Source organism: Eumetopias jubatus, unplaced genomic scaffold (genome assembly GCF_037043125.1).
Source record: "Eumetopias jubatus isolate StellerSeaLion01/CBP00866 unplaced genomic scaffold, mEumJub1_p1.0 scaffold_2, whole genome shotgun sequence".
NCBI lineage: Eukaryota > Metazoa > Chordata > Mammalia > Carnivora > Otariidae > Eumetopias > Eumetopias jubatus.
Window position 1 is genome coordinate 182,221,531 of NW_028274808.1, and position 18,375 is coordinate 182,239,905.

Consider the following 18,375-nt stretch of genomic DNA (forward strand, 5'->3'; position numbering starts at 1 on the left):
CCTTAGGAAGATTTCTAGTAAATGGAAGATTCCATGCAATACAATAGATAGCAGATGGAAGAGAAGGAAAGAAAGAACAATCTCCTTATGGTTACCCAAGGAGTCAGAGAACGTATGTGTCAGGAAGGTGGTTGATTGCTTGATTTTGCATAACCTAATTGAGATTATTATTATTTTTAAATGCGGGTTTGTTGTGCTAATTAACTATAAACATATGGTATGTAAAACGCATGCTGCTAGGGTAAATTAATGTACCTCTAACATACATCCATATTTCATAGCTTCATCCACACAAATAAATGTCCTATGGAAGTGCTGTAAAGCAAACACAATTTTGCAAATTGCCTATCACTAGTAGTAGAGCTGATACACCATTTTTCCATCATTATCTCTGACATTTCACTCACAATGATGATGAGAGGCATTTTCAAATAGAAAATTTCTCCCATGGAACTGATTAATGTGATGAAGTACTGTATAGAAATGAGGGAAAGCAAAGAATCTCTGCAATTCTTAACTTTTAATTTTATCTATACGCAAATTTCTTCTGTGACATGAGACTGAAACCAGTTATACGGAAACCAAGATGTTCAAGTCAACAGACATTTATTTTGCACCTACTATGTTCTAGGCATCCGGTCGGGAAACAAAGATGAAGACAGAGTACTTGTATTTTCCTAACTCCCTCGGGATTGTGTTCTATTTAATTTCAGTGCATCAAAAGATCGCCATCGGTCAACTTCCACCAGAGCAAAAAGGTCTTTTAGTCATATTCCCCATATCGCACTTACCTCTTATTTAAAATTATATCTATATATATGTATATTATGTATATATTATGGCCCTTGTCACTCCAAACCCATTAAATGTTTGTGTTTAAGAATTTCAGCTGTCATCCTGTAACTTGTCAGAAATTCCTGTCAAAATATCTTTACTTCTGAACATGAAACTAACCTCGAAAAACAGTTTTCTACACAGGATGATTTTTTGAGGGATAGCTTTAAAAAAAAAAAAAAGCCTCTACTTCTAACAATCCACACAAATGTCCCAAATGAAGTAGGAACAAGAGATCATAGCATGTTCCTGGTGGAAGGAAAGTGAGGAGATCTAGTTCAGATATGGTAAATTCAGGACCTGAATTCTACCACGCCCAAACCCGGCCTGTGGCAGACATCACTAATCAATCACACACTACCCGCCCCCCCACCCCCACCACCGCCCCGCCACTGAGCCTGGTATTCTCCAGAAAGTCACTACCAATTTATCAGGCTTAGCACTAAAGCACTAAAAGTGAAACTTATCTGCCATCTCTTTCCTGATTCAATCATTTTATTTTATACGTAAGGAAACAGAGGCCAAGAAAGATAAACTGACTTCTCCCTCTTAAGATTAAAGAGCCTCTAAAAGGCAGTGTGCTAGGACTCACACTTTTGACTCTGGGTCAAAATTTCTTTTCCTTATCACATCCTTCCTTTCTAATCTGCCCTCAAATAAAACTCTTGCTTTCCTAGGTCTCTGATGACTGTTTTATTCTGTACTCATCAAGTGCCTTTATCACTGAAGAGTCTACATAATTTCTATTTTATGAAGATCTGCGGCATTTCTGCCTCCCTCTTACCTGAAAAGTATTTCAAAAAAAGAGATTTAGTGATTTTGGAGTTTTTTTTTTACTGCATTGTGGTTTGGAAGCTTATAATCATCTTAGGCAATGTGAGAAAGAAGGTCTAATCAAGGTGTATGGCAAAAGACCTGTGAAGGAGGACAAGAGACTTTCAAATTTTTCATTTGATGAAGGCAGCTAATATACAAAAAAAGAAATTACTACAAAATAAGGTTAAAATAACAAGAGAAAGAAAAGGAAAAAAGGAAAAGTTTCAGAAAGAATAATAATAATAATAATAAATCCAGAGAAACTTTCAAGAAAGAAAGAAAGAAAGAAATTAGGAAAAGCATGAAAGATCATCAAGGTGAGGTACAACAAATAAGGCTCATGAACACAATAGGAGATATGGTGAAATCAGTTTCTCCAACTGAGCATGCAATGGGCAAGTAATGTTCTTATCTTTAGTAGAAATCAGGAAAAATGAATATCTGTTTTGTTTCACAGATTTTATTCTAGTTTTTCCTTTCAAAGTTTGGCTTTCTCTTTTTTTTTTTTAAGATTTTTTTTTTTATTTATTCATGAAAGACAGACAGAGAGAGAGAGGCAGAGGGAGAAGCAGGCTCCCAAGCAGCAGGGAGCCTGACGTGGGACTTGATCCCAGGACGCTGGGATCATGACCTGAGCCGAAGGCAGACGCTTAACCATCTGAGCCACCCAGGCACCCAAAGTTTGGCTTTCTCTTTACTAAAAAGACTGCTTTTCACCTTGTCTGATACCCTGTCTGATAAAGCATAGTTAGAAACTTTCTTCACCAGAACACTGAATTGTATAATTATTTTTAATAAGCTTGGACCTTGGAACTATTTCTCAAAACTGAGACTCCAGTATTTCCACAAGTTCCTTTCTAGTAACACAGACCGTCGAAACAAGCCATGGCTGGTTTCTCCACATGAACCTCTCTCATCCACTCTACTCTGGATCTGCCTTCTTTGGCCTCCTTGCCATTTCACACTCTTGCCTGCAGTGAAAACTCATTTCTAAATGTGCACGGAACAGTTTTCCGAGGGACCCTATGTTTCATATACTATACAAAAAAAAAAAAAAAAAGCCCCGAAGAAGAGTTTTACCCGCACCCAGGGACTATCTGAATGGTCTGGACAGTGCTGAGAGCAATAACCTTTGGTCTACATTTGCTGTGTGTTCGGGACAAGGCTAAGCCTTTTCATGTGTTGTCTCATATAACTCCTAAAACCTTATGAGGCAGGTATAGTATTACTCTGCTCTTTTAACAGGTCACATGAGCTGCAGAGAGTTAGATAAAATGTGTAGGCCTAACTAGTACGTGGCAGAACCAGGATTAAAACCCAGTTCCTTTTCAATTCCGGAGTTCACGCTATTTTTCACTCAACATGTGTAAGGCACCTACTCTGTGCCAGACATTGTTCTAGATGATTATTCACTGTCGAAGGCAGCAAGCGCTCCTGCCAACTGAAAATAGTTTATTTAGTTAACATCTTTAGGATATGTCTGCTATCTCTGCACTGCAAATGTCAATACTAGAAGTACCCCTCAGACAAGAAACAGAAAACTATGTGCTCTAAAAAGGAAAGTAAACCAGATTTGGGAAGAATAATGATGTGGATTTTACCTAACGCAGAGCTCAAGAAGTCAAGGTTAAAATGGCTTGTGCTATAAACTTTGGAAAGTAACTGTTATATGGTTCAGTAGCCATAAAAATGTCCATTAAATCTGATAACATAATTTTTGGAATTCTATTTCAGTTTTGGAAATTTATTTTAAGGAAGTTATGTAAAATATGGAAAAAATTATGTGAATAAGAGATGATTATGGCAGTGTTACTTATAGTACCTTAAAGGTGGAAGCAACCTGTGTGTCTAAGAAAAACAATGCTAACAATTGATAATATAATCTGCTAAGAAATAATTTGAAGGGATTAAAAAGCAGGTGCCTGGGAGGCTCAGTTGGTTAAGCATCTGCCTTCGGCTCAGGTCATGATCTCGGGGTCCTGAGATCAAACCTCCCATTGGGCCCCCTGCTCAGCGGGAAGCCTGCTTCTCCCTCTCCCTCTGCCTGCCCCTCCCCCTGCTTGTGCTCTCTGTCAAATGAATAAATAAAATCTTAAAAAAAAAATAAAGTGATTAAAAGCACAAAGCTTATGGAGCTACATTTAAAAATGTACACTTACTTACATAAGACAGTGAAGAAAGCGAAATTTGGACTCATCTGCTATGATTACAAACCTGTAGAACGTGTCAAATTAGGATATTTGCTACTTGGGGTGAATGGCAGGTAGGGGTTTGTCCTCTCATTTTTTTGGTAACATTGTTTCTTTCAGAATTTCTAGGTAATTTTCCTAATAGTAAATGCCTTCAAGATTAGAAAGATGAGATCCAAGTGCTAGCTTGGAACAGGCAGTGAAGACATGTTCATTTTCAGTTCCAGGGCTGAAAAGCCTTCATCAAGGTAGTCCATTGCTAAGAAAGCTCAAACAGAAAAATGTCATTACAAAAGAGGAAGCAGTGGCCACTTGGCAGCCCCACACAGTGCTGGTGACAGGGCTTAACTTCAGAACCCAAGGAAATGAATAGCAGGAAGTGGATACTAAAGCAGCAGGAGTTGAGGGCAGAGGTGGGAGGGAGGGCCGGTCAGCTCCACCCGGACATCAGCGCTCTCGCCCCCACACGCAGGCCTCAGCCTTTCTGCTCCTCTGCCACCTGCCAACCTGGACACACCTCCCTTCAGAGCCGCCAGCATCCTCGGAGTGGTACAGTAAAGTGTACTTGACATTGCACTGACCAGAAAAAGCGACTGACTTCTCTACAACCTCTGAACAGACAAAACTATTCATAACAATGACTCTGGGGTCAGTTAGGTCAGTGGGTCTAAAACCTACCCGCGCTGCAGGGTCACCTGGGAAACTCGGTAAAATGTGCTTTCTTGGGGCTCTACCTTCTAATTTTGATTTAGTAGGTGTATTTTGGTACCTAAGAATCTATATCTTTAATAAACACCCCTAAGAATTACGTTTAGGAACCTCTGGACTAAGCAATACATGGTACAATTTTAGTGTTTAATACAGCTTATGATAGTTTAATTTCCTAAAATCGATGGACAGTCTGATCAGAGTATTTATTTAAGAGGCATATCCATCAACTGTGCCAGAAAACAAAATATTTACTATACCTGGTAATCCAGCATGCAGAAGCTCGGAAAAAACTGACGAATTCGGGATTCAAAAAAATAAGGGAAAATCCAGAATATGGGTAGTTCTTTGTGACTGCTATCTAATGGACCACAAAAAAGGAAAAGAAAATAAGAAATTGATATTTTAAAAAAATAAAAGCTGTAACTGAAATACTTCTAATACTGGGAGAAATTGCAATTGTTCAATGTACTTAAATCATACAAAAGAAGAGAACATTTACCAGAATGCCATTTACAACTTGACCTTTCCCAAAAGTCAATGGAAACATTCTTTTACATCTAAACGCAGGTATAAAGGGTATATAAAAGTGATCCTTACACGCATAATCACTATATTCTAGGTAAAGGCAAAGATATCACTAATTAATTAACAATCCCATTTTACAGACAGGGCAACTGAAGCCATAAGATTTAAGTAATTTGTTCTTCATTGCTTCCTCAGTTAACACTGACTTTATCCATTCTGATCAGTGGACTTAAGAACTGAAAATAAGTGGAATACTTAACACTGAGTCATGTTTTAGATTTCTTTTGCATTCTGTCTCCAAAGCACACTATTTATGTAGCACAATAAAGGAGAAGCTCGATCACAAATTCCTGACACTCTTACAGTTTATCAATTTGCAAGCTGGAAACTAAAAAGATTGTACCAACTAATTACACAATTAATTAAATAAAATATTTTGAAGGCCTAAGCCACTTTAAGCTGAATAATAACACCCAGCCACTAACCCACCTCTACTATGTGGGTGTCTATTTGTCACTGATAACCACTGTAAGGCTAGTGCATAACCGATCTTCCTACCTAAATCTTGGCACAGTTTAGAGCTCTGAGCCAGAGGCTGGGCACCCTCTTAGAGCTGTGCGCAAGACTTTAGGAACATGGAATGTAAGATCCATGAGGGCAGGAATATGTGTCCGTCTGGTTCAGTACTCTATTTCTAGCACCTAAACAGTACCTGTTACAACAGGGGCCACTCAGTAAATAGTTATTGAATAAATGACAACAGTTTACTGCTATTCTTCATAATGTCCCCTTATGCTCACCTACAAGTCATTTTGAGAACACGTGATTAGGATAATACAAAGTGTATCATGATAATGAAGTCTGCCACATTCTCAAATAAGCCTGTTAAAAAAAAACAAAAAAAACAAAAAAAACACAAGAACCCAAGACATGTATATTTTATCAGAGCTCTGATTCACTGAGCTCTGCTAATATTTGACAGGAAGTAGATACACAGATACATGTTTATTCTGCAGTAAGTAATAAATTACACACCTTGGCTTTGACCTTCTTTCCACATAGCAATTAACTTCTTGAATGTAACAGCCAGAGGTTCAACCAAGCCACCAAAAGGAGGATCTGTCACCATAATGACTCCCTCACCTTTATCTTCCTGTAAAAATGTTCTGCATACTTCAAGGGCAGCCTGGAACAAATAAAAATTCACTTCTAAATGAGGACTAGAGGGAGGCACTCCATCCTATTCGGAGAATGCATTAGGCTCACTCCCACTGTTTGTACTGAAACTTCACCCATCCTGCCACCCCAGAGTCCCTCAGTGACATCCTGAAGCCTCTCCCATTCAGCCCCCAAGAGATTTTATCTTTTGGGTTCCTTGATAAGCGGGTTTTTAAAATTGCAAATTCAAGCACCATCACTATCAGAGGACTACACATTTCAAATGGTTAAATTAAAAAACTAAATTTAGTAACCTGAGAGAGAAAAACTCATTACCCATGAAGACTATCTAAAATGCTTAATTCAATCCCACAAACAGAAGCGGGGACTGAGCTAAACACTGGAGACACAAAGACGAGTAAGACCTATTTTTTCCCTGTCCGGTTTGTCCACCACCACGAGTTCACACATTACCAGTCACCCTCGCACACGCTGCTGAGCAGCAGGTACCGGACAGACGTGTTCGGACACGCACGGTAAGTAAACGAATGAAAGTCCATAAATAACAAAGCTTAGCCAGGCCATGAAACCAGGCTATTAACACATTTTCCCAACAGACCAAGTGAAGTGTTTTTAGTCATTGTAAAATTAACATTACGCACTGTCTGTTTATTATTTTCTGCTTCAGGAGAAGAGATAATAAGAGATATACCTATAATACCAACTCCAGTCCCACTGACTTTGTAGTCCTTTTCAAGCACTCACCTATAAAAGCAAATCAGCACAGTATACAAAATAGCCTACGACTTTAAAGTTTAATGGCATTTTAAACTTTAATAAACCCATATGTACTTTATAATAAAATATATATTACTCTACTACTAAATCAATTTAGAAGACTCAGTTGATGAGAGGAAAAACGACAACATCCTAATCCGCTTTCCCGAGGAGAGTCTTTATTAACTTCCTACTGGAAGTCCTAGAGCAAGGGATGGTGTGTCAGGAAGGTTAATCATTTTTCAAGTGCTGCCTGGCACTTCCTTAACCTGCCTACATGAACAAGGACTTAAAATACAGATGATGTTACTGAAAAACCTTCCAGTTCTTAGACTTAAAGGTAGGAAAAGAAAATAAACAAGTAAATGAAACCTACACTCTTAGCCAAATTAAAAAACCAATAGAGTACATTTGTTTCCAGGTAAGAATCAACGGTGTGACGTCCAGTCGGGACCTGCTGAGGGTCCTGATGTTGACCACCTGTGGAAACCAGATGCTTGCTTATGCCGCCAGTGTCAACAGTGCCTTACCTCTTCCCTCCATCTCAATCATCACGAAAAAAGTCCTTGGTACTTTATTATTTTTTTTAAAGATTTATTTACTGATTTGTTTGAGAGAGTGTGTGGGTGCGCACACTAGCGGGGGAGGGGCATAAGGGGAGGGAGAGAGAGAAGCAGACTCCCCACTGAGCAGGGAGCCAATGCGGGGCTCAATCCCGGGACCCCAGGACCACGATCTGAGCCAAAGGCAGACGCTTAACCTACTGAGCCACCCAGACGCCCCAAAAGTGCTTGGTACTTTAAATAACCATGCCCTGTACATACTTCAACCTCCCTGATCATTAAGGCATATGACATTTTCTATTACCTGAAAGACTATATGATTTTCTATGAGAAAATCCTGCAAAAGGAACTCCTGCTTTTTAATCCCGTGGGCTGTGAACTGCTTACGGGCCTCAACAGAAGCTTATATCCCCCAAAGCACCCTGCACACCTTCATAGGCGCCTGGTAGACACTTAAATACTCAGTGATTGGTAAGTAGATGGTAAGCCTCCACTGAAAACCTTGACTCAGGAACTAGGCAGAAAAAGGGCAGATAGTAAAATCATCCAAGACAATAGTTTACTGTAGATCAGTCTCTATGGTCACATTGCTATGTAGAGGCTGCTCCTAAAATATAGAGAAAGGAAAAGCCGAGCTAGACGACTGTTTTCTTCTGGGAAAAATAAAGTGGAGCTCAGTCTTGGCAGCTTATTCCAACCATTATTTTAGAAGCTTAAAAGGTAATTCCATAAGCTTTCAATAAAAGTTAAAAAGAATTTTCTAGAAAAAGGCTAATTACATGTTACATTCTTAAAATATAAACAACGGTTAGCCAACCGTTAGGTATTCAAACATCATTTCACTCTTATCTCACCATTACTGTTCAAGATAGAAAGCAAAGTCATGGTATGAAAAACAAGCACATAAACAAACCCAACCCACTACTGCAGCATCCACCAGTAATACAGACATGGTTATTTTACCTACTCTGACGCCGGCCCTGACTGCACCTGCCCCCTGACCACACCCTGGAGCTTGAGGCCCCAGAGTTTCAAGAAGCCATTCTGAATACCTCTACATCAATATTCCACCTGCCCCACAAACTCAACATTTCCAATTTTCACTTCCAACCTTTCCTATCCTGTTTTGAAGAATGAAATACAAAGCCAGGCTGGACCACTAAGTCATCTTTGACTTCTCCCCCAGGACACTTACCACCAAGTCTTCCAGTGTCCATCTGTGAAATGCCTACTGAACCCACCTCTCTCATTCCCTCATCACCACTGGCCTAGCTGAGAAGTCCACCATCGTCTGTTGTCAAGTGAGTTTGCAATTCCTCTCTCCTTCACATTCATCTAATCAGTTCTTAAATCCTAGAAATTATTGACCACATAAGCCCTTCGGAAAACTAACTATGTCTAATTCTAAATTGCTATTTATTTCAATACTTGGTTTTCATGGCTATCACAGCTAAAAAATATATATTTCAATGCGGACTGAGTCTCATGGAAGGAGTGCATCCTTGGCTAGACTGAACCAGGAGACTGATTTTCCAGTCCCAACCAACAATTTAAAATTTGTTTTCATTTCCTAGATACGTAGTTTTTTAGTTTTGCTTGGTTTTTGTTCTACCATTAATTAACATCTTAAAACACAATATATACTTATACATGGTTTACAATTTTTTAAAAAATTCATACACGTGCATATATGGATATGTGCTTCAGGTAGTCTTGATCATTTCAAACAGTTGCGGCCAATTCCTGTCAGGTGTGATTACTTGGTTAGGTATAGTTTTTATTTTGTAATACAACTGGCAAAGAGCTCAAACTAGGAGAAGTATCAGCTCTGCTATGCTGTTTATTTACAGTGACATTACTAACATCATATTATTGAAAGAAGCTACCCCCTGCTACCCATGGACGGCCTCCCTCATTATCACCATCCCCCCACCAGAGCAGTGCATGTGCTGCAACTAATGAACCTACATTGACACATCATTATCATCCAGAGTTAACAGATTAGGGGTCCCTCTTGACCCCGTCTAATTTTTAAGAATTAGTTTAATAAAACTATAAATCCCCTTAACTGGGACATGACATTTACCAGGGAGGCAGACATCAAACAACTACCCAAAGAATTTTTTAATTATAGTATCATATAGCTACAGAGGAAAGCCTGACCTTGTCTGGGGGTCAGGGGAGGCTAGAGAAGGTGACTTGTAACAGAGCTTTGAAGGACAAGGTGAAGTTAACGAAGACGAAGGCAGAGGGAACGGCATGGGTAAAAGCCCACTTGGCAGAAAAGCCAAAGCCAGGCCCAGATGAAAGCCATACACCTGGAACACAAACACAAACCCCAGAGCGGGAACAAGACAGACTGGGGGGTGGCAGGGGTCAGATCAGGCAGAGCCCTGGGAGCCTTGGTAAGAAAGTGGGTCTGTATCCAAAGAGCAGTGAAAAGTCACAAAAGAAGAACAGCACAGTTCACTTCTAGATGCTCGTTACACACTCAGTAGATGAAGAAAAAAAAATGCCAATCAATAAATGGTGGAACAGCCATGATTCGATCTTGAGGGACTCTAATAAGAGAGGAGGTACTCTGGAATTCGTTCTTCCACAATAAGAAGGATAACGGTTGTAATTCTTACCTTTCCATCAAAGAAGTGATGGTTAAACATGTTATAATGGCAAAAGCTATCTTCCATATAAAATTGTGAATACCTGTAAAATAATGTATTACTGTAGTTATTTGTCCAGTTATGGCTATATAGTAAGTAAATACAAACTAAATTTTAAAACTATGAGATCACACCTTTAATAAAAGCAATTTCATCATTCCTTAGTGTTTTGGAATATAAAGAATACTTCCCCAAAATCTCAGGGAGTCAGTCACAATGAATGAATATCAAACTTCAGTTATGTTCCCAAGTTAATAAGCCAATGACAAAACTACAGAAGACTCACATATAAAGTTCACATGTTCCTTCAGACCACAGAATAATACAGAAACAATGAGAGCACTGATTGTTATGCCATTTAAGTTTGAGATGGGTTGGCAATTAAAATACACCTCATACTTAATAATTTTAAGAAAAACACTGAATCAACATTTCTGCTCAACAGCTGTTAATTATTTTCTTCTGTGGTTAAAAAAAATTTAATACAAAGCATTTGTCTATTGCAGATTAGCTCAATAAAATATGCTTCTCAATATATAAGAAAAATAAGTACGTGCCTTTCATATTTACTGAATTAGTGCCAGGAAAGAGAGATATTTACTTACTGATTGAACCATTTTATTCTTCTAAGATACTACTTTAAAATGCAATCAGTAATGAATGAGAGTACCAGCTTTGGGCATTAACATTTTATAAATTTTTGCTAATTTACTAAAAATTTATAGCACATTATGATTTAAATTTACATTTATTTGATTTCTTATAAGACTGAGCTTTCTTTACACCTTAATTATCTGTCTCCACGCTTTCCCCATTTTTACATATACGGGTCTTGGTAGTTCTGGCTGAATTCTGAGTTTTTTGTATAATGTTTGTTATCACAATAGGATTCTGAACTTACAAAATTTTGCTATAAACAATTCACATATGAACCACATCATCCTTTTATAGAATTCATAATCTAGTGAAAAAAATCAGGGACACATGCTTTTTACACAACTTATTTAACCAAATTGTGAGAGCAGCACTTTGCTTCTACTTCTACTCCTCCCTTACCGTCCATAACTGTCTTACCACCCATGGTGACTATTTCATCTAACGGGCAGCCCTGCTTTATTCTCTTCATATTACACTATGGTTAAAAGTACAGGCTCTAGGGGTGCCTGGGTGGTTCAGTCGTTAAGCGTCTGCCTTCGGCTCAGGTCACAATCCCGGGGTCCTGGGATCGAGCCCCGCATCGGGCTCCCTGCTCCGCGGGAAGCCTGCTTCTCCCTCTCCCACTCCCCCACTTGTGTTCCCTCTCTCACTGTGTCTCTCTCTGTCAAATAAATAAATAAATAAATAATCTTTAGAAAAAAAAAAATACAGGCTCTACAGTCAGATGGTCTGGTTTCAAACACTGGGTCTTAGGGCACCTGGGTGGCTCAGTTGGTTAGGCATTCAACTCTTTGATTTTGGCTCAGGTCATGATCTTGGGGTCGTAGGACTGAGCCCCCACAAAAGGATCTGCACTCAGCTTGTCCCTCTCCCTCCCCTTCTGCCCCTCCCCGTGTTCACTCACACGCTCTCTCTCTCAAATAAAATCTTAAAAAAAAAAAAAAAGCCTGGGTGTCGCACTTAGTACTTATGTAACCTTAGTGAGTTATTTAACCTATTGAGCCTGAGTTTCTTATCTACAAAATGGAAGAAATAATAGTGTCTACTCCAAAGGACTTGGTAAATACAAGTGAGATAATATATGTAAAGTGCTTAATACAAAGCAGCTACATACCATATACTGAAATGTTAGGCATCACTATTTTAATAAATATCAGCTATAAAGATTTATGTCTTAATGCTCCTCATATTAGGGAACCATGTTTATGTCCAACCAAAATTTCTCCTATAATCTAAACCCCTTTCTTCTTGTTCTGTAGAGACAGAACAGCTGTTCATTCTAAGTACCATGTCCCTTAATATCATTTGAGATACTGTCAGTACATCTGCTAATTTCATAAAACATAAATTTGCACTGAAGAAATAAAAGGTTTAGATAACTGAAAATACATTTAAACTATAGACTGTAACCTGATGAACATTCCAAAACCTGTGGGAAAATGTCAATTACCATTAGTAAACAAATGTCTTCCTAATTAACTCAATTCCAAACAACTAATATAGAGATAGCAGTTATTTTATATATAGGTATATCTCAATAGTAGTACTGCCGTGGATCAACTATCATTTGAGGATTTTCTTCTTTCTTATATTGCTTTGTAAGTGTGAACAAAGGAAAATACAATCCCTTTTAAAATATATTTCTACCCCCTCTCCACTTTTTCGTATTGCTTCTCAAAGACACAATAGTCATTTTTTAAAAATTAAAAAAGAAATTTTATTTACATAAAATTCAGCACAGCACACTTGTCTAAAACATTCTGGGCAGCAGTAGGCAGAGTCAGAGAGAAAAAAGCCAAGATTTCAGCTCTGAGTTTCCATCAGATACAAACAAGGGAGCATAATTTTTCATATTTTAAATTATGAAAAATCACTGAACATTACCCTCTTAAAATGAAATTGGCCTCGAAGAATTATTCTCTCTATTGAATAAGGCAAACAAAACCAATCAGAAATGCATGCACTTGAAAACTGCAAAAGGACATTCATTTAATTTGGCCATTCATTCTCTTTAAATGAGAGTCAGTTACCAAGTGTGAAACATGCTCTATACACAGGAAATGTAATCAAGAGCTGAATAAAATTAGTCCATGAAATGAACCTAAGAAATTCATTTTTTTGATATAACTTTATTTGGATGATAGTTTGCCAAATAGAGTTTCACATCTTTCATGCTAAAATTAGAGCATATAAAAATCCATCTTAGCAAATGTTAACTTCATATTTTAGACCCCCTGAAGAGGATATTTATAGCATGTGTAACACTGGAGTTGAGGTAGTTAGTTCTCTGAAGCCTTGGACAGACCTTTTGTAGGGCAACAACAAACCAAAGTCAAAGTGCCAAAAGTTAACTACTCACTGTCACTCTATTCACATAGGAACTTGTTCCTGATTTAATTGTGGTCCTTGTGAGAAATCTGAACCAACTCCATACCCCATAATATCGTGAGTATGGACAACAGACTCAGTTGATTCTGGCCACTAATGTGTTTCAATAAATGAGCTCACTCTCTTGCTCTCTCTCTTTTTTTTTTTTTTTAATTTTTGGAGGGAGAGCAGTGGGAGAGGGAGAGAGAATCCTAAGCAGGCTCCACACCCACCACAGAGCCCAACGCTGGGCGTTGTCTCACCACCCTGAGATTATGACCTGAACTGAAATCAAGAGGCGGACGCTTAACCGACTGAGCCACCCAGGTGCCCCAACGAGCTCTCTTTTAATACCCAATGTCAACCTTTTACAGAACTGACTCAGCATAAAAGAAGCTAAGCTAACTAATACAACCCTTTCAGTTTTTGTTTCCACACATCCACAGAAGTTTATTGATATGAAAAGAAAAAAAATATCAGTATATTCAATAAGTTACAAAATAACTTTATCTACATCCCCTACTCTGTGCAGGAGATTTCAATATACAGGCCCAAGAAAGGTAAAACTACAAGACATATAGCTTAAATTAAGAGTTAAGGGTCTATGTAAATCTTTCAAATTAAAAGTAATTCAGCTATGATGAAAAGAGTTCTGGTGAATGGTTGCACCCAACAGTGTGAAGGCATTTAACTTACTTAACACTACTATACATGTGAATAACTAACATGGTAAATTTTAACCTACGTGTATGTCATCACAATTTTTTTAAAAAAGTAAATCAGTACACTAGCAATGAACAATACAAAATGAAATTTAAAAAAACAATTTAATGTATAATAGCAACAAAAAGAATAAAATATTTAGGAATAAGTTAACAGACGACATGCAAGATCTGTACATTGAAAACTACAAAATATTGTTTAAACAAATTAAAAACGACCTAAATAAATGGAAAGACCTCTTATGTTCAAGAACTGGAAGACTTAATATTTAAAACTATTCCCCAAACTGGTACAAAAAAAAAAATGCAGCAAAATCCCTATAAAAATTCCAGCTGGCTTTTTTGTAGAACTTGACAAGCTAATCCTAAAATTCATATGGAAATTCAAGGAACCCACAACAGCTAAAACAATCTTGAAAAAGAATACAGCTGGAAGACTCACACCTGTAATCAAGACAGTGTGGAACTGGCATAAGGATAAACATAGATCAGATGAAAAGAACTGTGAGTCTAAAAATAAATGCATACATTTGTGACCATTTGGTTTTCAGTAAGGTACCAAGACAATTCAATGAGAGAAGAATAATCATTTCAACAAATGGTGCTGAGGTAACTGGATAGTCACATGCAAAAGAATGAAGGTCTTGGACCCCTACCTCATACCATATATAAAAAAATAACTCAAAACGGATCAAAGACCTAAATGTAAGAGCTAAAATCATAAAACTGTTCAAAGAAAGCACAGTGTAAATATTCACGACCTTGAACTTGGCAAGATATGACACCTAAAACATGAGCAACCAAAGAAAAAGGAGGAAAACTGGACATAATCAAGTGAAAAGACAGCCCACAGAAAGGTAGAAAGTATTTATAAATCATATATCTGGTAAGGGTCTAGTATCCAGAATATATTTATTCTTTCAATTTAACAACAAAAAAAGACAAATAACCAATTAAAAAATGAGTAAAGGATTGAATAGATGCTTCTCCAAAAAGATAAACAAATGGCCTATAAGCACCTGAAAAGATGCTCAGCATCATGAGCCATCAATAAAATATAAAACAAAATCACAATGAGATACCACATTAGAAAGACAGACAATAGAGGCACCTGGGTGGTTCAGATGGTTAAGCATCTGACTTTTGATTTCAGCTCAGGTCATGATCTCAGGGTCATGACCTCAGGGTTGTGAGATCAAGCCGTGCATTGGGCTCCACGCTGGGCATGGGGCCTGCTTAAGATTCTCTCCCTCCATCTCCCTCTGCCTCTCCCCCTGCCTGTGTGCACTCATGCTCTCTCTCAAAAAATTAAATAAATAATTTAAAAATACAAACAGACAATAACAAGAGCTGACAACAATATGGAGAAATTGGAACACCCATATATTGCTGGTGGAAATGTGAAATGGTAGTCACCTTAAAAAACAATTTAGCAGTTCCTCAGGAAGTTAAATGTACAGTTACCACGTAACCCAGCAATTCCAGTCCTAAGATAAATACCTGTTATGGGCTGAACTGTAACCCTTCAACATTAATCTATTGAATCCCTAGCCCCCAGTATCTCAGACCATGACTCTATTTGGAGACAGAGCTTTTAAAACAGTGACTAAAATAAAATGAGGTTATTAGGGGAGTCTGTGATGCAAGATGACTGGTGTCCTTATGAAAGAGAAACCGGGGTTGTACACACACAGAGGAAAGACCATGTGAGAACACGAGAAAAAAGCCAACTGCAACCAAAGGAGAGAGGCCTTAGAAGTCACCAAACCTACTGACACCTTGATCTTGAACTTCCAACCACCATAACTAAGACAATGAATTACTGTTGTTTAAGTCACCCAATCTATGGCTCTTTTGTTATCGCAGCCCTAACAAATTAACACAATACCCAAGAGATAATAAAACCTACATTCACACAAAACTTGCACACAAATGTTCACAGCTGCATTATTCAAAATAGCCAAACGTGGAAGCAACACAAATGTCCATAACCTGATGAATGGATAAACACAATTTGGTATATCCTTAAGATGGAGTATTATTCAGCCATAAAAAGGTATGACATCATGAACCTTGAAAATACTATGCTAAATGAAAGCTAGATACTAAAGGCCACATACTGTATGAGTCCATTTTTATGAAATATCCAGAATAAGCAAATCTATAGACAGAAAATAGATTAGTGGTGGCCAAGGGCTGGGAGAGGGTTTCAGAAAAGAGGGGAGGTCAGTAATTGGGACCACTTTGATGGAGACACCTCCATCAAAGATGATGGAAATGTTTTGGAATTACGTAGTGGTGATGGTTGCACAACTTTGTGAATAATACTAAAAACCTCTTTTTTCTATGTGAAATATGTCTCAATTTAAAAGACAAAAATATGCCTGATACATAGTGGGGAAAAAAAGACTATCTGATTCTTACTTTTTAAAATGTTTATATGCATAAAAAAGGTCATAAAAAAAACATCCACAATGTTTTGGGTGACAGAATTAAAGATCATGTCTCTTTAAAAAGCTTAAAAAAAAAAAAAGTAAACCAGAGATCCTTGAAATTTGAACAAGTCAAGATGAATCACTGATTTTTTTCTAGGTTGTGTATAAACCAGTCCACCACAACTAGCTTAGAAAAAGCTTGACTTGAATGAAATCAGAATACAAATTATATGGTAACTTCAAAGAACCATACTATGAGATAACACTGTACCATTTTCACTGAGGTGAAAGTCCCAAAGGAGGAAGGTGAGTGCTACCGACAACTGAGACTCATTATGTTAAATAATTCGGTTTTGGACATGTGACTTGTGTGTGTGTGTGTGTGTGTGTTTGTGTGTGTGTGATGCACCTATGGTCAGAGAGGGGTTTCCTTTGGTGAACCCACTCCACGTGTGGGCACCCTACCTGCCAGGCCACATAGGTGGTTCTGGAACAGGCATATGGCCCCCATCAAGCCAGTCCTTCCCAGGAGCTGTGCTGCTGGGGCTCTCAGGAAAGAGAGCCATGTCTCCTGGACAGTTAAGCTGAGACTACAGAAGCTGAAAGCTACTGCTGCCAAAATCCTTGGCAGGGAGCATGAAGTAAACTGGAGCATAGAGCCAATCCAGAGAAAGACAGAACGAGAGGTGGAGAGAGAAAGACAGAGCCCAAACAACAATGCGCAAGGCCCAGGACCTCGCCTGCACTGAGGCCTGCTATATCCTAAGCTCATCATGTGAGCCAATACGTCCTCTTTGACATAAACAGATTTCCAGGGCTCCAATGAAATGTGCCCGATGAAGGAGTGCCTTATTCTAAATCTATGAATAACCTGCAAACCCGTTACTGACTCATGTGAATCTTCATGGAATAGGCACGGGGGTAGACAGAGACAGGGAGAGACGTTAGGACGACAACAGAGAAATGGGCTATATTAAAAAAGGCTTATATACAAGTTCAAAAGCAAATTTACTTCCAGAGGGTATCTTAATTTTTGGAGCCACACTGACTGGGTTTGAATCCTGACTTGGCCACTCATCACTGTGAGGTCAAGTTATTTCACCTCTTTCGTACCTTGATTTTCTCGTCTGGAAAATGAGGAGGGTAACAGCACCTACTGTACAGGGGAGGCTTTTGTGAGGACTGACTGAGGTAGAGCAGGGTTTCACAGGGGACTAGCACTCAATGCAAACACCATTTATTGTTTGTATTGTTACGATAAGAACCCCAAAGTTAAACTTCTACCTTTAAAATAATACATTTACAATAATTTAGCAGTCATTCTTTAGGAAAGGAATGTAAAACAAGAATCTGATATATCTATTCAGTGGAACGTCAATACAGCCACAAAAGGAGTAAAGTACTGTTACGTGCCATGAGCTGGATGAACACAGCAACATGTGAAAGAAGCCACAAGCAGAGGTCACATACGACAGGATGCCATGTATGGAACACACACAGGACAGACAGACCCACAGAGACGACAGCAGATCACTGATCATCAGGGGGAATTAGGGAGAGGGTTTCTTTTCAGTGTGACAGAAACGTTCCAGATGGGGGTGATTACTGCAAAACATAACAAACATACCGCAAACCACTGGCATATACACGTTAATGGGTTTTTAAACCCTGGTGGGTTTTCAGGGTACTGTATCTCAATTTAAGAAAAAAAATTGAGTTTCTCTTTAAAAAGTCTGTATTATCACCATTGGAATTCCGTTGTGCCAAGCATCACTCATGTTAAGCAGAGATTAGTGAACTGTGCTAGTCCTGTTAACAGGGAATGAAAGGCTACAGAAAGTGTGGCTTCTTTCTGAGAAATGTAGCTGCTTCTACTAGACACCCTAAAGTTGACCTGGAAATCTAAAAAAAATAAAAAATAAATTATAAAAGCTGTACTTCTTGTTGTGACTTTTTACACT

The 18,375-nt window shown here is 38.3% G+C and overlaps 1 protein-coding gene across 2 annotated transcripts in view; it reads right to left on the reverse strand.

Annotated features, from left to right (window-relative positions):
* The window catches only part of ZCCHC4 (zinc finger CCHC-type containing 4), a 46,334-nt gene that overhangs the window by 11,269 nt on the left and 16,690 nt on the right, over nt 1-18,375 (reverse strand). For both annotated transcript variants that reach the window (XM_028090027.2, XM_028090035.2), the window contains exons 6-8: nt 10,204-10,276; nt 6,111-6,261; nt 4,808-4,908 (exon numbers count right to left, since the gene is read on the reverse strand). In XM_028090027.2, coding sequence (XP_027945828.1) covers nt 4,808-4,908; nt 6,111-6,261; nt 10,204-10,276 — 325 coding nt within the window. The remainder of the gene's footprint in view (nt 1-4,807; nt 4,909-6,110; nt 6,262-10,203; nt 10,277-18,375) is intronic.